At 38.1% G+C, this 22299-nt stretch overlaps 2 protein-coding genes across 2 annotated transcripts; both read right to left on the bottom strand.

Annotated features, from left to right (window-relative positions):
* Positions 1-9843: 9843 nt before the first annotated feature.
* On the bottom strand, positions 9844-13587 carry LOC122067342 (salicylic acid-binding protein 2-like). The gene is made up of 3 exons (XM_042631168.1): positions 13133-13587; positions 10401-10526; positions 9844-10308 (listed from the first exon to the last, which is right to left on the bottom strand). The coding sequence occupies exons 1-3, from the start codon at positions 13505-13507 to the stop codon at positions 10039-10041; spliced, it is 771 nt and encodes a 256-aa protein (XP_042487102.1). The 5' UTR covers positions 13508-13587; the 3' UTR covers positions 9844-10038.
* A 1189-nt stretch (positions 13588-14776) lies between these two features.
* Positions 14777-20503, bottom strand: LOC122067341 (salicylic acid-binding protein 2-like). The gene is made up of 3 exons (XM_042631167.1): positions 20059-20503; positions 15361-15486; positions 14777-15262 (listed from the first exon to the last, which is right to left on the bottom strand). The coding sequence occupies exons 1-3, from the start codon at positions 20434-20436 to the stop codon at positions 14981-14983; spliced, it is 786 nt and encodes a 261-aa protein (XP_042487101.1). The 5' UTR covers positions 20437-20503; the 3' UTR covers positions 14777-14980.
* Positions 20504-22299: the final 1796 nt, after the last annotated feature.

Raw genomic sequence — 22299 nt, 5'->3', positions numbered from 1 at the left:
CTGTCTCATAGGGCTCATTTGGTTTTCGACCCAGGACCAATTTGAAAATAGACATGATGATCACTATAGCATGTTATTTCCATACCACACTTTCATACTGCTCAGCCCAAGTCGGTGATGTTATGAGCACTTTGACGTGTGTGGTCTCATATCGCTTTAGATGTGATGATCAATACGGTTGGGTGTTTGTAATTCTCATTCGGACCAAGGCATTTGGTTTAAGGTGCACTCCATTCGACACTGTTTTGTTTGTGGCCACATTCAGTTTATCTAAACCGAAAAGTCATTTTAAATAAATTTTAAAATCTAAAACTTGTGACATATGCTGCCCAAGTGGGAGATTGTAAGATTTCCTATTAGGTGGGCTAGCATAGTCAAAGATTTGTTTCCAAAACCGGTTTAGTGGTGTTGACTAAAGATGGAGTAAGCAGAAAGAATCTAATATTATTGGTAAGTGATCTCTATGGAGATATTGGATTCTATTAGCACACCTTAATGGTATGAAGTATTTATTACTATGTGTGGGCCTAAGGTATTGTTTCCTTAATGGGGAGGAAACCCTAATTTTATTGCAGGGTTGGTCCCTACCCTCACCCCTATATATAGTTATCACTGACCCATTAAGTGAGGCTAACGACCAAAAGCAAAAGGGAAAGAGGGTAGACCAGACCAACATTGATCGTATTGAACGAGGAGCATACGAAAAGAGATTCGATAAGTTATTATTGTTCATGGATTCAGGTACGATGTTCTTGTCTATGTAGTAATTGTATTATATGCTTATCTGATCTCCATGTGATTACATAGATTTTCTATCAGTACAGTCCATTTGATGTTTTGTTGGTAGTTGAGATAAAAATAGGTTTCTGGTTGATGAGACATGTTCTATCTCCAGATTTCTCAAAAATATTTAATAATAAAAATCCCCAAAACAGATCAGCATAGATGGAACACCTTTGAAGCAGTTCTTTATATAATCTGAAGATCAAGATATTTGTGCTTAGTGTTGAGTTCTCTACAAGACCCTTCTCTGACTCCTTGTGTCCATTCTATCCTAGCCTTTCAGATATTTGGATTTTTTTTTTTTGGTTATGATATCCTTTGGAAGATCCCCTCAAAAATGCAAATCTGATGGTGGGAAAATGGCCCTAAGAAATTCAACATCTAAACTGAGCAGGCAAATAGCTGCAATTGTTCAACAACTCCTTTCACTAACCCAGACGGAAATCCTAACTTATTCCATCAATTACCTAAGTTTGAAAATGTACTCTGTAAAGGCTTGAGCCATGTTGAACTTTTGGTCCTCTAGTTTAATGGATTAGTCTATGTTCCATCAGTCTTTCCTAAACTTCCGTTGTGTTTATTATAGGCTTGGTATGACCTTGATCGATAAAGCTCCTTGTCTCTTATTTTTTTAAATAGGAACTAGGTGCTTGTTCTTTCATTTAGCTTTGTACAATGTTGTCAAGGCGCCGCCTTGGCGTCCAGGTGGTATTTTTGGGGTCGAGGAGACTGTTGCCTTAGTGCAAGGCACTGGTTTGGCATTTGTTTATGCCAAATATCGTTTAATCATTTACTTGAGATATTATTCATAAATGAGGAAATACTCCCCAAATGAATCTAATAAAAATATTTAAAAATTCAAATTCCAAAAGGATACAAAGTCAACTCCCCAGTTCAAGAATAATAACTGAATTTTCAGTTGTAGGGGTGATTTCAACATTCAAATGCTAGGGTTTTCTCTTAAGTCTAAAAAGTCCATAAATCTTATTGTGATAGAACATAACTTAAAACCAAAAGAGCGGTAAAATAATATTTTGTTTTGATTCGTAAAAATTTATTTTTCATTCAGAGTTTTTAAACAATATTTCTGCACACCAAATAATGTTTGGTTGGAACATAACTCCTTAGATATATATATATATATATATATATAATCAGATTTAAGCAATCTTGGATTTGTTGGAAAGCTAATTTTGTGCTCTACCTAATACAATAATTCTTATGTAAAAATAAAATCATTTGACCCGTCAAACTTATTAGAGAACACGAACATTTTTTTTTTTTTTTTGAAAACGAATTATTCATTAGAACGTCTCGAGTCTAGTTAATGACTTGATGATCAACTATCAATGGAATTCTGGTTTATTATCTTCTATCTTACCTATCCATATTTCAAGTCTTATTATGACTATGCCCATCTCCAGTGAGAATGATTTTTGGTGGTGTCATCTATCCAAAATGGGATATCTTAAAACCAAGCTTGCTGCTAATTATCTATTGACTCAGCCAAATACTAATTCCAATGGATACTATAATAGGTGTGTATGCTCATCTCCTTGCTCTCAATGGTGGCACTTTTTTTGGAAAATCAGACTTCACCGAAATTTAAGCTATTCTGTTGGAAAAAACTGACCATGGATGGCACCCCTACTAGGAGCAACCTGCGAAAATGGATGGATATAGACACTACATGTGGTCTATGTCACAATGAGCAGCAAAATTCTTTTCATGTTTTCTTTTCCTGTAAGTTCTCACAGAGAATTTGGGTTACTAGCCCATTGGGTTTGCGTTTGACTAATGCCCCGTTTACTTCGGTTGTTAGTTTAATAATGTACTTATTCAACTCTTGTAACCTTGGCTCTAATGAATTGTCTTCCTTGTTTACTACTCTTATGATAACATGCTATTTTCTGTGGTATCATAGGAACTTGATTGTTATGAAATCCCAATCCCCCAATCCTCTTCTTGTCATATCACAAGTTAATACTTGGTTGGCTAAATCTCAGAAGTATCTCCCTACTCGGACCACGGAGATGGATTGTGAATCCAAGTGTATCTTGGATAAGCCTTTGCCCTTCTTTCCTGATCATGTTCTTGTGGTCACAGCTGTGGCTAATTTTTCTCTTGGTATTTCTGGAGGGGCTATTGCTCTTTGATCAAAGAACCAATACTTATTTTCCCTTGCTGACTTTGCCATGATAGGAGAGGCTTTTGAGGTGACGGCATGCGATTGTTGATTGGATTAAGGGCAATTTTAAAGCAAGGAAGGGCGGTGAACAGGGTCATGACTGATATAGCTGGTTTGGATAGTTTGTGGCTTCGTGATAAATTTTTGAGGTGGCCTTGGGATACTTTTTCTCTTAGATATGACCTAGATCACTTTTTGACCAATATTTTTTGTGTACAAAGTGGGAATCCAGCTTTAGGGGTGGTTAAACTTAAGACGAATATGGCTATAAAGAACAAACGATGTTTTGTAAATTTCTTATAATATTTATCTTAATTTTTTTTTCGAATAAAAAAAAATATATGGTTGAGTTAGGTATTCAGTGACGAATTCCCTAATTGAGTGAGATACTCTAGGAAGGAGTGAAAAATCTTCCTAGGCCATTGAAGAAATCACTGTTACCTGGGTAGTCAAACTGTCTTGCATGAGTATACCAGGAACTCCATCAATGTCCTCATGATCTCCTTCCTCGTCACCTTCCCCACTTTCATGAGAAACCCTAGTCACCTTCCCCACTTTCATTAAGAAGAAAAAAGAATGTACAAGAAACTAGAACTACATTCTTACATAGATAGACTAAGAGAAAAATAAACCAACCCCACCTTTGGCATTGCCATCAGCAGGAGAGGGCTGCCTAAAACTTAGCCTAAAAAAATGGAAAAATTTGCGGGAATCGAAATCTTGGACATTGAGCAACATCCAAATCCAATTCCATAGAAACCATCCGAAGCCACACTTCCACTGGATACGAGACTTCAAATCTAGCTAATGATTTAGCCAAGAAATCGGCTACCACATTTGCTTCCCAATAACAATGCGTCGCCTTCTAGTTGATTGAATTCATGAAAGGTAGAAGACCCCACCATGTTTGTTGAGCAAATTATGGAACCAGACCTTTAGATACAAGGATCACCACTGTGGAAGAATCGCATTCAATCCAAAGGTTCTAAAAACCATGCAACTTAATCTGTTCAAGACCAGCAATAACTGCTAAGAATTCAGCTTCAAAGTTCGTTCTAGTATCGACAAATTCTCTGTAGTTCAAAAGACTCTCGCCCTTCTCATTTCTAAAAATTTCACTTGCCCCGACCTTCCCTGGATTACCCAAAGAGCATCCATTAGTGTTTAGCTTTATCCAACTTGAAAAAGGAAGGCACCAACGCACAACAATCTCCCTACATTTGCATGTTACACAAGGAATTCCCACTCTTCTAGCACATAATAGGTCAGAGATGGAAAAGGGGCTTCTCAAGATGAATGCTGGAAATCATTCCAAGTTCTCCTTTAACCCTCGCAAAAATATGCTTATGATGAAGAGCCACACCATCATGATATCTAGCGTTCCTCTCCATCCAAACAACATACAGAATAAAGATAAATCCACACAACCACAACTTTGAAAAAGTTATGGACTTTGCCTTCTATTTCCACCAGGCTAAGAGATCCGCCATCCTAACAAAGGACTGCCACCTGATACCGAATAATTCATAGAAAGAATTCCACAAAGCCTGGGTATACTCACAATGAATAAACAGGTGAGGAGTGGATTCTTCTGCTCGACCACACAAACCACACCTAGAAGGCAACATCACACCCCATCTGTGCACCTCCTCATTGGTCGGTAACTGACTATGAGCAAGCCTCCAACCAAATACAGCTTGTCGAGGCTGTAGCTTGGATTTCCATATAATAGAAAACCAAGGAACATGCGGAACCGTTCAATTTTGATTTCAAAATTGAGATCATTTAGTTAAACGGCTTAAATTGAATCAAACCTTTTAAACTATTGGTAAACCGATTAACATATGCAGTGCATGTTAAATTTAAGTTATTCAGTTTTAAATTTACATAAATTTTGATAAAAAAAAAAGATTAAGTTTGCATTAAACAACTAAAAAAAAAAAAAAAAGCAACCCAGTACATGAGGCTCCCGTTACTGCAAGCTCTGGGAGAGGCAAGTGTACGCAGCCTTACCCCCTTGTTTCGCAGTAGAGGCTATTTAAAAGAAAGCATATAATAATAAATAGAAAAAAAAATTTAAGGTAAAGAATCCCTTTTGAAAAAAAAAAAAATAGAAGCCCTAAGAAATCGTTGAAACTAAAATTATTAATAAACGATTTTGATTTCAATATTTGGAACCGTTTGTTAAACAATTCGGTTTTAGTTTCACCTTTCACCTAAAAATTATCTTGCAAAATCAAATTGAACCGATTACACCAAACCAAACCAATTAACACCCTTACCAAGAATCAGCCCTAGCCATCGTGCCCTGATGTTGGATGAGCTGGAGACTGAGCATGAGGCTTTGTTTTTTAAATTATTTTTGAAATAATTTTAAGGAGTTGATTCCCAAAATCGGTTCATTCTTATAAGATCAAATCGGAAATGACCAGACTTGATTTTGGTTTCAATCGTTTTTAAAACCTTATATGTGCCTCGGTCACTATATTTTTACCTAACAATAAGGTGTTTTTATTTATTTAGTTATTTATTTGGGTATTTATGTGAATACAAAGGATGGCTACAAGTTCTGTAAAAGGGTGAAAATTGTCTTGTACGGGTGAAAATTATATGGATACAAGTTTTGTTTGTAATCTGTGTTGTTCAACCCAAGGTGGTAGCGTAGTTGGTGAGCAACGAACTTGGTACGAGCCATAAACTCAGACGTCCTGAGTTTGACTCTCACTAGGCACACATTGGGCCACTCGCACGGGGGTGTTTAATGCTCTTCGCTGCTTTCAGTGAAAGTTGAATGGTTCTCATTCATCCCTAGTATGACCCGGTCCATGCAGTTGTGGGGTCAATATGGACCCGTGGGACTAGTTAGGCCGAAGGCCTGGATACCCGTCGTTAGCAAAAAAAAAAAGACATACCCTTTTGTTTATATCTCGAATTCCCAACTTTTTCATCCGAACTTTAGGGAACCCCAACTGGATTCACTCTTCTTCAATTAATTAGGCTCCCAATTAGTGATACAATGACTGGAAAGACCTCGGACAAGTAATACACTACTACTGGTGGATGGTCCATTGTAGAAAAAAGTTAAAACTCCAATGTTTGTGTAAAACAATGTAAGAGATTGGATTGAATATTATAGTTTTATTGGTATCATATGTGTGTTTATATACACAAGGTTACAAGATAAAGATCGCATTGATGAATGGATAAATAAGGAATGAGGCTACATATGGTAATCACTCTATGGTAGGTGGGTTGGCTAGATGAACCAAGAAGGAAGGATGAGCAATTACATGTGATTACAAATCTTTTAGTCTACATATCTCAAGAAAATGCCATAGCCGACAACAATCCAAGAGTCGACACCACCACCAACATCACTCCCATCACCTCAGCCATTGCTAGTATGGCTGACCCCTCCCCATATGCTCTTCATTACTCTGATAATCCTAGCACCATCATTGTCTCGACCCCTTTAACTAGAGATAACTATCCTACCTAGCGACATGCTATGCGCATGGCTCTCTACGCCAAGAGCAAGATGATGTTTGTCGATGGTTCACTTTCCCAGCCAACTGCTCCTCCGTTCAAGGTTCAGATCTGGCAGTGATGTGATCCGATAGTGGAGGAGCAATTGGCTAGGGAAGTGAATCATCGACAAACATCATCTTATTTTTGGCGTAGAGAGCTATGCACATAGTGCGTCGCCAAGTAGGATAGTTATCCCCAGTTAAAGGAGTCGAGACAAGGATGGTGTTGGGATTGTCAGAGTGATGAAGAGCATATGGGAGGGGAAGTGATACCAACAACGACTGAGGTGATGGGAGTGATGTTGGTGGTGGTGTTCATTATGGGAGTGTTGTCGGCTATGACATTTTTTTGAGACATGGACAGTGAAATATTTGGGATTACAGGTAATTCTTCTGATACCATGTAAAACAATGTAGAGATTGGATTGAATATTTTGATTTTATTGATATCATATGTGTGTTTATATACACAAGGTTACAAGATAAAGATCCCACTAATGAAGGATAAATAAAGAATGAGATTACATATGATAATGACTCTATGGTAGGTGGGTTGGCTAGATGAACCAAAAAGTAAGGGTGAGCTAGGAGATGTGCTGGTCATGGCAGGAGAGATCATGAGCCAGCAAGATTCCTCCCAGTGAATCCACGTAATAGTTTGAAGATGAGTCTTTTATCCAAAAAAAAAGAAAAGAAAAGAAAAGAAAAGAAAGAAGATGACAGTCCAAAATGAAAGACCCATAAAAGATCAAGGATATATCCTTTATCCAATGGACGAAGTATATATTATTCCTCACATTTAAAATATTGGAATTTTTCCCTTTTTCTTATGTCTTTAGATGCAAAAAATCGTAACGAAAAAAATCGATGTAGACCGTTGGATAGAAAGGGCAAGGGCTTGGATTGGCCAACATGTCAAATGTTAGGCTCATGTTAATTCAAACACCCTCGCTTGTATTTCCACACACCTCCCATGCATTTTCAATCATCATGTATTGGCTTGCACTCGATCTCTTATATTCCTGGATTTTCAAAGCTTTATTTATTCTACCACTTCATCATCAATAACACTTATCATGATTTAAGATATTGGAATTAGTCTTAATATTGGCCTGTATCAGATAAAAATATCTTTATTTGTCATTCAAAAATTATTTTTTCTTATTACCCTTCGTTCATACAGATTCAACGATATAGTATCAACCAAGAATTAGGATCAAACAAGATCAATACCGATCTGATCTGATCCGACTGATTCAGACCAAACCAATCTGATCCCTCAAACCTTGACAACAATTGAATCAAGGAGGTCCACATGGAAAATCGATGACAAACTGATTGATTGCATGACTCGATAAAATGAACCTATGGGTAAATTTTTTTTAGTCAATATGGATTCTTTTTTTTTTTTTTTTTTAACTATTCTCCGAATCAGTTGGAGCCTCTAAAGCTGAAGCCATGAGATGGTCTTCTCTTAGTCTGTCGTGGCCCTAATATCTCAAAGCTTGTGTCAACCTTAATTTTCAACTTCCTTGACTTTGGTGATGAATTCACATGTTTGTGATTGTTAGAATTTTATTGCCTCTTCTCAGGTTCTTGCTAGGCATCACTATGCCTAGTTTAGTATAATATTTCATTATTTGTTAATTGTCATTAGGAAAGATTGGTCGACAAAAATGAATTGAAGACTGAATTTTGATATACCTCAGAATAATACATTTTTGTTACCACGAGATGTATTGGCAGCTAGTGGAATTATTTGATCATAATGAAATTTGGAATGAGTAAACTTGACGATATGAATCACTTGAAAAATAAACGTATTTGCTCTATAGCGGATCTCTTACAATATTAATTGTGATTGGCTTTGGTTCATTTAGATCAAAGAAATATATGTGGAGCAATTCCGCATGAATTGATACCAACTCCTCAGAATTTGGTAACTCCCGTATATAGAATAGTCCATGTGACAGTGGACCCATCCCCCTTCACGCCCTTATCATTAGTGACCTCTCTATTGTAATGAATGTGTTCGCCATACTACTTTGGTCATTGAAATTTACCTGGAAAGCAACGACTTTAGGATTTTAGTCCCTCTAGATCACTCATCTTACAAGGGTGAAAATTGTATGGTTACAAGTTTTGTTTGTAACTCTCTTGATACAAACAGACACACCCTTTGGCTTATATCCCAATCCCCTACTTTCTCATCCTAACTTCTGGGAACCCTAACTTTCCCACCCCAACCTCCTGGTCAATCCCAACTAGCTTGGCAAGGCTGGCCGTATAATATTGTCTGATCTTACGGTCCAATGTCAGCCATAGGCCATATAACCACGTCCTTATTACAAGTTGTGCATTATTGAAGCCACTGTAGAAAGAAAACTCCATTATTTTTAGAAGAGTCCAGAATGAAAGACCTATTAAAAAAAAGAATTAAATAAATTCAAGTATATATCCTTTATCCATTGAACAAAGCATGTGCTATATCACTCGCGTTTCAAATATTGGTATTTCATAATGAGAGAACTATTCAATTTAATGTGAAAAAAAAAAAGACATTTCATAATCCAATTGACCCAAGTAGAGCTAGACCTTAATCTGAATTGCAAGAAGTTTTTTCTTGTTATATGTTTATGGCTGAATTGTCGAGAATCAGGTCTGGTCTTTTGGTCCCCCACCTTTTATTCGGTGATGGTTGCCTAATAGGTGGCCAAATGATCCACAATAGGTTGGATTTTGGATGGGTTTCATATTTTTCACCAACCTCAAAGCTGTGGGTCAACCATGTGGTTTAGAAGTTGGCATCCCCATGTTGCTAAATATCAGGTTGGTTTCATAAGGATACGAATCGTTAACCCAGAAAGCCTCTGGGTTATGTTGATCCAGGCTTGTCCTAGTGGTTGGCACATTCATCCCTTAGGAGAGTACTTCAAGGACTTAGTCAGTGGATCAAGTCCCCTTGATGGCATCTAAGTCACAAAACTATAAGTCTCTTCCTTATTTTTCAAGAAGGTTATGGCCCTTTTGGTCCTCTATTCTAGCCCCTCTGTGGGTCCCTTGTATGGCCTTTTATAGGCCCCTTGCAAAAAAAAAAAAAAAAAATCATAAAAAATAAAAAAGCCTAGAGTCAACGACATGATCCTCTTGACATAATGCATATTGCTTTCATACAACTTGTAATTCTTATCTTGGGGCCACTCACACGAGATGTTTAGTGCTCTTTATTGTTTTAAGTGAAAGCTGAATAGTTTTCATTCAACCACAGTATGATCTGATCTATACGATTGTGGGATCAATATAGGCCTGTAGGACTAATCAAGTCAAAGGCCAGGATACCCATCATTAGAAAAAAAAAAATGTAATTCTTATCTTTGAACATAGTACATGCTTGTTCATTAGAGTACATGATGTATCCGTATATAAGGAAGTATCCCTAGTAAATGAATGTTACTCCCCCCACACTCTCTCCCCAAGAAAAAAAAAAGAAAAAAAGTAGATGTTACTCTTAGATAGGCATGAATTAATGATAGAGAAAAATCAAGAATATCTATGAGCAATTTCCTGGAGATGGGAACAAAGTTCATGGGGCTTAGAGATCATGACCATATGATCCGAACCAGGGATCTCTATCACCTCATCAGGTGGGTATCGTGCAATCATCTGATTCAGGCCCTCTTTAATATCATCTTCTTCATCACATAATATGAACACTCGGCTAACTGATCCATATTTCTCCTCTGAAACTGTAATTTCCTTCTTCCCAAAGAAGCCCATGGGCCTCACTAACTTGGTTGCAAGAGTCAGATCCTATGTTGGCACCACCACATCAAGAAATCAGATGTTTGTAAGCCTTGGATAAACATTCATTTTAAGTGCATCTTAGTTAAGAAAATATTTACCTCAGGTGGGCTTTTCTGATACTGTTTTGCTAACTTCTCCGGTTTTGGAATGACTTGTGTACAACCATTGACCTGCCTTCTCTCATATTGTAATTCTGTACTGGCCTTGGGCTGCTTTGTATCATCCTGTAAATTGATTTTCACAAAATTTGATCAAAATTCTATTTACAGAAACTTAATTGAAATAATTGGAGACACAAATCAATTATGCATGTAAAACAACTGTTTGGAGGGTAAAGATCTGTGTGGCCGACCCCATTTAGATGGGATGTTTCTGAGGTGTTTGCTATGTTCCTTTTGTTTTACTTCTATTGCTATTTTACCCTATTTCGGATCCATGTAGCTGACCCCATTTAGTTGAGAGAAAGACTAAGTTGTTGTTGTTCTTGTTGATGTAAGGCAAATGATTATGCTGTGAAGGTCTAGTCTTTTCCTCACATGACAAATACCTTAGTTCATGGCAACAATTTGGTAGCTCATACCCGCTTTAAAAATAATAGAAATTATCATATTACCCAAAATGAGTTTCAGTTTATCAAATTATCTATCTAATCTTTCCTTTAATTGAACTACCCAAAATGAAAATTGTGTATTAAAAAAATCCCTGAAACAATGCCGTTCTAGGGGTTTAAGTTTCGCCCATCAAGCCTAAGCTTGCCTGAAAAATGAGGGTCTAGGCCAAACTTTTCAGCCCATATACTGGATTAGGATTGAGATTTTTAGGCCCAAGCTTAGATTGAATCGGGTTTAGGATGAGGCCTAGGTCCCCCCCCCCCTACACACACAGTGGGGGGGGTAATAAAAGTGTATGCAGAGGCAGATACATGGATAGAATTTTTTATTTCACAAGAGGCAAGATGGTAATTTCACACACTTATATTTCTCGGCACACTAGGCCACTATACAACGTTCTTTCCCAATACACTTAAGTTTCAATCTTCCCTTGTTGAGAAGGGATCCGGATACCAAATTCTGAAGAATCATTAGCACATGCAACATGTCCTTAAGCACACAAGGGTCTTTCCCAAAGTTAACTTCAAGGTAACTTTACTCTTGACAATGAAATTGGAGTTTTGGGAGTTCCTCATATAGACTGTTTCCCCTAATCCAATCATTGAATATTTGTAAAGGATTTTTTATCCCCACAAATGTGCTTGGTAGCAACCTTGTCAATTATCCATTCATTTGGTTTTGGTAGCATATTTCTTATTTAATGCCGCCCATATAGTATTTGCATATTCATAAGGAGAATACACATTATATCATTTGTTAAATAACAAATTCAAAATTATGTTGTTGCGTTGGAAGGCTACTTGTAACTAAGCTTCTCTCTTGGCTTTGATCAGTTGCTTCCACCTCTTGTGATTAGAACCATTAAATGGCTCTATCTTGTCAAAATTGAAAATTAGTCTTAACATCCCATTGCAGGAACAATGGTAGGATTGGAAGAACTTTGAGTAACCATTCTCTTATAATCTCAAAACTACGATCTTAATAAATCTAGGAAATAATAACAATGAATATGAGTTATTAGATTTCTCTTATTGGCTTCAACACTTGACTTAAGTGACTATGAATAGTAAGAAGTGAGATTTATCTTAACTCTATGATAGTGTTGAAAATAAATTTAAGCAAGAAGTGGGTATCTCCTTAGCTGCTTCCTCGGTGTCCCATTGATGAAGGTTTTCCTTTGATCAATGAGTGAGCTCTAATTTTGATCCTCTCGGAGTTGGCTTTGGTGCCTAGAGGTTATGAATTCTCTCTTTGCTTTTGTATCTTCTTCGGCTCTTAGGATTGCCTTTTAGCTTGATTCAGCTGTAAGGAGAGATCATTGTTTTGTGTTGGAATTTTCACTATTTAGTTTTTTTTTTCTTTATTATTCTTTCCTTCATTTTGGAGGTTTTGAAAATCTTTTTGTTTGTCTTGGTTAGTGCTTCCCTGTTGATGGTAATGCCGAAGGTGGAGTGTGCTTCAACTGCTTTCTAATTTTTTTTTTTTTTGTGTCAACATATTTGGATATCCTAGCTTGTAAAGTTTTCTCTATTCTTATTTGTTTGTATTTTTTCGTCAAATGATAATTTACATTAAAATAAAGAAAATAAAAGTGATAATTAAACAAATAGACCTAGCCAGAAACTCAAACAAAAATATCCAAGTCAACCTCTCTCACCTTTGGCATTGCCGTCAACAGAAGAGACTAAACCAAAACTACAAATGATCTTCTAGCCAGAAATAAATAAAAAATTCATTCACCCAAAAAATTACTTTAAAATGACAGAGGGGTTAAGATGTTCTACCAATCACTCTTATTAAGATCATAGTCATCCCCATAGTGCAAACTAGGGTGTTGTGATTCGACCTCCCTAACTAACTAGGCCCTACGAGTAGTTGCTCCACTCAACTAATTAACCCAAGGGGCAGGTGAATTATTCTATCTTTTTGGTGGGAAAATGGTTTTGTGGGGGAGAGTTGCCCCTCGCCCAAACACATGGGCCAAAATAACTAGCCCATCCTTCATCAAATGAAAAATGGTGCCACTGTAAATGCTTTCTTGTGCACATTCATTGGCCCTTGCGCATACACAAGAGCTGCACTAGTCACTACCTTGTAGGAAACACTTCCCCTTCTTTGACTGAGAGCTTAGGTAGCAAGGAAGTTCCTGCAACACGAGTAACAACAATTTTTTTTCCAAAATCACAATTTGCACCAAAAGCTCTGTTATATGTACATACCTTTTCCTCAATGGCAACAAGACTGCTGGTGGGACAAGGCATAATAGCAGAGACGAAAACAGCTATAGATATTTTCTCGGGGAACCTTTCCATGGCTACAGAAATGCTCAATCCATTGAGGCTATGCCCAACTAGAATCACCTTCTCACCTTCTTGGAGAGATGCCATGAGCGCCATTAAGGGCTCATAATAGTCAGCAAAGGAGAGAAGCTCATGCACTTGCTTTGGGTTAATCCCAGAAGCTGCGAGGTCAAGTGATGTTACCCTGTGACCTACTAAAGTTAGCAACCTCTCAAGCTTATACCAACACCAAGCCCCATGGCAAGCACCATGGATTAGAACGAAATGCTTCTGTTGATTAATGTTTGGCCACATTGCCTTTTCTTGTGTGTTGGTTTTCTTTACTCTATTGTGGCTTTGGTATTGCTTTTATTTCGTTGGAGGAGAACCACCATTGGGTGCAATGCTGTCAAAAGTGTAAGGGCCAAAATGATTCAAGAACGTCATCCACAAGTATGGATGGATCCTCATCCATTGCTTATCTACAACGTGGAGACAAGGCTGTGGAGATAAGGGTAGAGGATTTGACCAATTACACTAAGGTCCTTTGTTTTTTAGGTGCAAGGGTCCCATTAGGACCTATACAAGGGAACCATAGAGCATAGAGGGGTGGGAGCCCAAAAAAGTCGCAACCTTTCTGAGATTTAGAAACCATCAAGGATACTTAATTATTGATAAGTCTTGAAAGCACTTTCCCAAAGGAGAAGTGTCAACTACTTTTTTTAACAATTTACAAAATAAGGCCTTTTAAAAAAAAAATTAATGGTATTTATGCCAATACAAAGGGACGAATCAGTACATGTTATTAGGAAAAATGTTGTGCACATTGTTTGTGTACCGTAAGCTGGCACCCTCTATGTGTTTGTCTCTTCTCTCCTTTGAATGACCCCTCCTCTAGTATGATGATTTGTATTTAACCCTATTGGTGTCGTCTACTAGCTTATCGCACATTGGTCTAATGCATGTCCCTTTTCCCATATTATTAAAACAAAAAAAAAAAAAGGGTAGAATTTGCAACTTTAGATAAGGTACCTTAAATGACATTGTAATTCTGTTATGATGAAAATTGCACCAGCCATGTACTTTTAGTCATTTGTGATTGGTTTGCACTCTCTTGTCGCCCTAGATTTTTTAAGCTTTATTTTGCCACTTGGACAAACCTAATTGAATCAAGGAAGTTCATCCAAATGAAAAATTAACGACAAAGTGAAAACTACATGATTTTTTTCCTTTTTGGGCTAAAGATCAGAAAATGAATTTCATTAAAACAAAGAATAAGAAATGAAAAACTACATGACTCGATGAAATGTATCTTGCCAATATGTGTAATTTTTTATCTATTTCTCATGATCAACCAAGACCTCTAAAGCTGAAACCATGAGAGATGGTCTTCTCTCAGCCTACTGTGGCCTTAATATCCCAAGGTTGTGCTGGCCTTTTCTGCTTGCTTGAGTTTTGTTCAAGAATCACCTGTCTGTGAATGTGAGCATTTTGTTGCCACTTCCATTCAATTATAAGTCAAAGTAAAAAAAAAATGGGTGACCAAAAGATCCACCATAGGTTGGATAGAGTAAAACAACATGATTCTACTAAGGTAATGCATATTATTTTCATACATGTAGGGCATTTGGGTCTTTTCACATCCAACTGTGTCTGAACAACGGGAACCCTAGAAAGATAGGTTCTTTCTTCCTATTTTAACGTAGTACTTGATTTTCTATATTATAGACAAATAGGTATATAACCAAGTGATCACCCTATAGAAAAGGCATGAAAGATGGAGAAAAATCAGGAATATCTATGAGCAATCTCTTGAAGATACGCACACAACTCTTGGGGCTTAGAGATCATGACCATATGGTCTGAACCAGGGATCTCCTTCACCTCATCAGGTGGGTTTTGTGCAATCATCCATCTAAAGATAGCTTTGATATCATCTTCTTCATCACATAAGATGAACACTCGACTAACTGATCCATATTTCTCATCTGAAACTGTAGCTTCCTTCAACAAATCTGCAATCCCAAATAAACCTATGGGCCTCACCAACTTGGTTGCAAGAATCAGATCCTATGTTAGCAACACCCCATCAATGTATCAGATGATTGCAAGCTCTAGATAAGTCATAACATTAATTTTAAATGGATCTTAATTAAGAAGATGTATACCTCAGGGGGGCTTTTCTGATACTGCTTTGCTAACTTCTCTGGTTTTGGAATGATTTGTGTACTACCCTTGACTTGTCTTACATCATACTGTGAGTTCATGTTGGCCTTGGTCTGCCTTGTATCATACTGTAAATTGATTTTCACAAAGCACATTGTTGAAGGTTTCTGATCAAAATTCTACACAGAAACTTAACTGAAATAATTGAAGACAAATCAGTTATGTAAGGCAAGTGATTGTGCTATGAAGGTCTAGTCCCTTCCCCATATGACAACTACCTTAGTTGATGGCAACGCATTTGGCAAATTATAGCCCTTATAAAAATAAGGGGAGAATTATCATATTTATCCGAAAAAATGAGTTTCAGTTTGTCTATCTATCAAATCTTTTCTTCAACCAAATTACCTGAAATGAAGTTTGTGTATTACAAAAATGCCCCAGACAATGCCGATCTAGGGGATGCATGTTTGGCCCATATACCAAGCTTGAGCTTGTCCAAAAAATGAAGGTTTGGGCCAAACATTTCAGCCCACAGACTAGACTAGGATTGAGATTTGCAGGCCCAAACTTGGATTGGATCACGTTTGGGCTGAGGCCTAGGTCTACACACACCCATGTGCACGAGCACACAAACACACACATAGGGAAAATAACTATGGGGGAGCATGGCATGGCACCTGTGCCTGAACATAGAGGAGAGAAATGACCGTCCTGCATGAAAGGTGGGAATGCCACCATTGTTGATGCTTCTATGTGTGCTCTCATTGGTTCCCACAACGCACAGGGGCTACGATCCCCCATATATAGGAAGTACTTTCCTATATATATATATATATGGAGAGAACACTACCCTGCTAGCATAGGTGCATGCCAGTGTGCAGGCCAATGAGAGGGCACGCGAAAGCACTTAAGTGGGGTAAGCGTGGTCTTTTCGTGCCCACCTGTGTCTGGGCATACACATAGAAGTGGCTAGCATTCTTATATATAGGGAAAATTTTTTGTCCGAGAGCTTCCCTTGTGCCACAAACATAAGAGTGCAAAATGACCACCTTGCCCCTCCTAGGGGGCACGCCCCTGTATCTGGGCGCTAGCCCCTAGGGGAGCTCCCAGACAGAGTATATATATATAGCACTCTATCGGTGTACCGTAAGCTAGCACCCTGATATCCAAAAGGACTAAAGACTACACGATGATGACCATAGCAGCTAGGTGTGTAGGTTTGGCCCAGTGTATCCAAGCTCGTCTTGAGCCCGAACAAGGTCTGGGTTGGGATTTTCATTCCCCAAGGTGGGTTTGGATGGAATTTTTCAAGCTTGGGGCTAGGTCAGACCTAGGCTGAAGCCTTGGACTAAGCCAAGCCCGGCCCACCCCAACTTGACATTGATTTTATATAACTATATATTAATTAGGGAGGGGGATTGCTGCCAGGCTACATGGCCACTGCACTTGTGTAGGGACCAATGAAAGTGCACATGGGGCATCCAATGTGGGTGATATTTTTCATTTCACGAGGCCAGGGTATCATTTCGCCCCTCCTGTGTCTGGGGTAGGCACCACATAGCATGGCAACCTTATTTTTCCTTATTAATTATTACATATTACATTTAAGGTTTTAAGCCTTTAGGATCAGCCCAACCCTGATTTTATATAACTATATATAAGGGCAAGTATTTGGGCACGGACTCCTGTTCCTGGACGTAAGCCTTATGTATCACCCAGAAAATTTTGTTCCATATATTTTTCTCTAAAAGGTCATTTGTATTAAAGAAAAAATAAATAAATAAAGCAAGCCGGATACATCAACACAAATAAAAAATTCCTCCCACCACCTTCGACAAGGCCATCAGCAGGGAAAAAAATCCCTTGAGAAACTAAATCTCAGGAACATATGCATCTCTAATCCAGAAGAGAACACGAAACAATTCACTTTCACAATGAAACAATACGGTCAGATTTTCGACCAATCAGTGCCCCAATATCCTTTCCCTAGTCTTTTCTTGTTCCATATATTAATTATTACATATTACCTTTAAAGCTTCAAGCCTTTAGGATCAGCCCAACCCTTGATTTTTTATTATTATAATTATTCTATTTTACATTTAATGCTTTAAGCCTTTAGGATTATTTTTAAGAATAATTGATTGATTTTTTTTTTTTTCGTTTGTTTATGGATAGGTAGGCCCCAAAGAGAGTTTGAACTCTTGACCTTTTAATTGTGAGGAGTTGGTCTTTGCCTAGTGACCAACCCCTTGGGGTTAAGAGTGTTTGATGTTGATGATATATTTTTCTTTTCTTTTTTTTTTTTTTTTTTTTTTTTTTATTGCATATAAGGACACAAATGGTAGAAAAACATAGCCAGTAGAGCCCGATCTGATCAAGGCCGAGCTGGGCTGGGCAGGACGAAGCTGAGCTTGACAAGGTTGGCCCTGGACTGAATTTAGAGGACTAAGGGTTGGGCTGGGCTGAGGCCGAATGCGACCTCTTTTACCCCTAATGGCAGCAAGCAAACGCTTGGGACAACATTAAATTCCATTCATTTGATCATTCTTGGACCATTTGGGAATGAAGTGAAAGATTTTTGCATCTTCTAAAATCCATGGTATCTTGGATCAGTATCAATCAATGGAACAGATCACGATTTTGTGAGATAGAGAGAAAAATCAAATCATGAGTTGGCTCCTTGCAGCTCTTTGTATGGACAGTATTGTCCCTAACAGTCTTCACCAACTTACTAATTTTGACCACGTGGTCAAACCCTAAAGACTGAAGGTTCCACAGTAGATCAAAGATATATAAGACTCAATTAAGAAAGTAACATGGTTAGGCCGGACAAGGAGGACCAAAACGGACTCATTGTTGGCAATGTTGATGCACTCACATAGGAAGCATAGTTGGAGAGTAAACCCCCTCACCCACAGGGGAGAGAATCGGGACTCCTTATTGTTGTGCATACGAAGGTTATTGCAGAACCACATGATAGATGAGTGGCAGACTCTGGCGAAGTTGGATGGTTTGGACACCAAAGGGGGGGGGGGGAGGGAAAGAGGGAGTTGAAAGAGGTGAGGCATGGAGGATATATGATGGAATTTGGTTTTATTAGAAGAGGCATGGAAGGGGGAGGCGGAGGGGAGGAGTGGGAGGGAGAAGGAAATAAGTGGAGAGGATGGTTAAGAGGGAGAGAGAGTGAAGTTGTTTACAATTGTAGACAGTGCATTTTGTCACCTTGGAAATAATATTCCAGGTGAAGATGAAATAGATATTTTAGGTTACTCTTTGGAATCTCTCTCTTCCCAAGTAGAAAGGTTTTTGGGAAAATGACCAAAATTCCCTTGGGGAGGGCTGATCTATTAAATGGCTTTAAAATTGGTCCAAACTTCATGAACATGTGTATTTTATCATTACAAATCTAGTGTTAAAAGATTGAGTGAAAATGAGACAATTTGGCTATTTTTTTTTTATATAATATTAGTATCAAGTAGGTCTCCTATTTGAAGCACTTTTTCAAAAATGTTTTTAGCAAATCAATGTTCAACTCTCATACCATTGGATATAATCGCCACAAGGTTTATAACGAAACGTACTGAGTTTGTGAAAATCGGACTTACAAATTGGGAGATAAGAACAATGGTAGGATTGAGAGAATTTTGTCTAGCAATCTCTTATAATCTCAAAACTACAATCTTAAGAATTATAATTAATAAGACCAATGAATATGAGATATAAGATTTATATTATTGGCTTCAACACTTGACTTGTGACTATGAACAATAGGTTCTGCTCCCAACAATCAAAAGCACGTGAACACTTGTAAAGTGCTTTCACAACACTTAAATGACACTAGATGATGATGATGGGAGGTTGAGGTTTGTCCTTGATCACTTTCCTTAAGATCGTAATCACCCCTCCCCCAATGGTGTAAATTGGATTCTTGCGATTCAACCTCCAAGATACAACAATCATAGTAGGCCTTACCAATAGTTGTTGCACCTAACTAATGGACCATGCTTGGAATCTAAGAATAGTGCCCAACAATTCAAATTAAAACACTACGGAAAGCTTGAAAAATAACAAAGGGTGGAAACGATAAAGGTCCGTTTGTTTGCATGGATTTTGGTGACTGGAGAAGGTTGTCAGACTTTCCCAAAAACATGGGAACATGAAATGTTTGATTAGTCAGAATATCACACCCGGATCGGGCTCCTCTCGTGAGCTGTGATCACTCAAGTCTTGTCCATAGCTACCTAGATAATTGATATGTATCCAAGAGGTAATCCAAAGGCTCTCGCCATGGCACCTCAGTTTTGATCAGCAGAAGTACAGCCATTGAATCACCGCTTAGACACATGTCGATCCCCAAATAGTTATGACTGACTTAGGCAATCACCGCTCAGGAGAGAAACCGTATTTCTCGTGCTTTGCCCTCTCTCTCTCTCTCTCTTTCTCTCTCTTTCTCTCTCTTTTGTCTCTCGAAAATTCCAAGTTAAATATGTATCCAAACAACCTTAGGTGCAAATAAACAGTAACTCTCTCCCTTTACTTTCCCTATTCTACCACCCCATACTCCCCAGCAAACAAATAGTCAGAACCTAAGTAAGAGAGGGTTAGGGAAGCAAGAGAGTAATCAAAGATAATAACTAAATAATTTAAGAAACACATTATACCAATTAGATTGAACACCAAAGGATCTGTTGTGTACATACCTCTTTCAGGATGTCAACAAAACTATTGGTGGGACTAGGCATGGTAGCAGAGATGAAAACAGCTACAGATACCTTCTCAGGGAACCTCTCCATTGCTACAGAAGTGCTCAATCCATTGTAGCTATGCCCAACTAGAATCACCTTCTCATCTTTGGGAAGAGATGCCATAAACACCATTAAGGGCTCATAATAATTGGCAATGGATTGGAGATCATCCACTTGTTTTGGGTTGATCCCAGAAGCTGCAAGGTCCAGTGATGTTACTTTGTGACCTAATGAAGTTAGCAAATTCTCAACTTTATACCAACACCAAGCCCCATGGCCAGCACCATGAACTAGAACAAAATGCTTCTGTTCATCGTTCTTCTCCATTTGCATTTTTTTTCTTGTGTTTTGGCTTTCTGTTCTCTTATCAGCTTTAGCTTTAGAGTTTACATTTATTTCTTGATAGTGCAATGCTGTCAAAATTCAAAGAGGTAAGATAATGGGAAAAAGAACCATTGATAGCAGCCACAAAAGTCTACGTCGTACGGTTGGTTAGGGCTGAGAACCTTTATGAAAATTATAAAAGTAAGTCTTATAATTGATACTTTCCACCAAACAAAATGGGGTGTAAGCAGCAGAAAGGGAGACTATTACTCTATCAAAGACAAGAAAGGGGGACAATGGCATGTGGTGGCTTCGTACGCCCGCTGAGATATCTTTACATTTCTTATATGGGACATAGTTTTATGGGTGGGATGTAGGGCCACAATTAAACACAGGGGTGCGAGCCCCAGGAGGGGTACCTGGTCCCACATAGCCTGCTCTAACATGGACTCAACAGGAATACATGCCCCGTATAGGGGTGATGTGGTCATTTCACAATCCTCTGTGTCCGAAGTAAGGAGTCACAAAATTGGGTGGTGTTCTCTTCTACTGGTATTTTATTTTACTTATGTCTAACACGGAAAACGATTTCAATTGTTCATTTATTTTTTTTAATGGATGGTGTCTCCACATCCTTTGGAGTAGAAATAGTCCCTATGAGTTCCCACAAGCCGTTTCCACTCCGAAGAGAGTGGAAGCCCGAATGAATAAACAAGGGTAGAATCAAGGGGATTCGAACCCAAGTAAGACGTTTCCTATGCATGGCGCTTTACCCACTACAAATCACTAATGGATCAACTTCCCGAGGCAACTATTTGATCCATTGTCACTGCATCATACACAATCCTTTGTCGCTCCACACCATACTACCTTGAGCTCCTTTCTATCTCTCTCTATCTCCATTTTTATTGGATTCAGATCCTTTCAAGCCACTCGGGAGGCCTGTGAGCATCCAATGGCCAGGTGCATTTGGGCACATATCTCAATAAATAGGGGCACATCCTAAGGGGCTCCTAGCCGTTGGATGCATGTTGGGTCCCCAACACGGCTGGTGAGGATCTCTGTTTATCAGGTATGGATCTAAGAATTGGTATTACATACTTGGTCCATCCTATCATGAATAGCCGGACCGAGCAGGTATCAGTTATTAATATGGATCGGTGGATTATCCAAACTACGTTTTTTAGGTTATTTTCTTCATTTTCTTTTTTTCATTTTTTGTGCTTCTTTTGGTTGTAAATCTTAATTTATGATGAAATCACTTGAGTATGAATCTCTCTCTCTCTCTTTCTCTTTTTGGCGTTTATTTGTGAAATATTTCATTATTTATGTGAAATTTGTAAGCCATTCTATATTTTTTAGTTCGGGAAAATTAAAAAATAAAATAAATAATAAGGATCTGTGGTTGATCTTTGAGTATGTTGTAAATATCAATGAGATATGTTACGTTCATGTATTGAGTATTGATGGACTTTTTTGTAAGGAAAAAATAATCTATCAAAAATACATTACGTTAGAATTTTAATTTTAATAAATTCTTTTATTTTGGGAATAATTTAACATTTAAAAAAAAAATACTTAGCGTATTTGGTTGAACTTATATTATATTATAGATCCAATAGAAATTTACAACTTTCATGTTTTTGGTTGATGTGCATAAATATAATCAACCACAGCGAGAGCGAGAGCGAGAGAGAGAGAGAGAGAGCGACAGCGGAATGATAAGAGATTGCCCCAACCGTCCTACACATGTCAAGTGGTCCCCACATTAGCATTACAATACTGTTACAATTATAACTGCCAAGGGGATGACTCCCACCATTAGCACCACTCATTACTCTCCACTTTTATTTATAGCCGGGATTGTGGTCC

Source organism: Macadamia integrifolia, unplaced genomic scaffold (assembly GCF_013358625.1).
Source record: "Macadamia integrifolia cultivar HAES 741 unplaced genomic scaffold, SCU_Mint_v3 scaffold2852, whole genome shotgun sequence".
Taxonomy (NCBI): Eukaryota; Viridiplantae; Streptophyta; class Magnoliopsida; order Proteales; family Proteaceae; genus Macadamia; species Macadamia integrifolia.
Note: the sequence above shows the minus strand (reverse complement) of the source record. Positions and strands in the feature narration are given on the sequence as shown.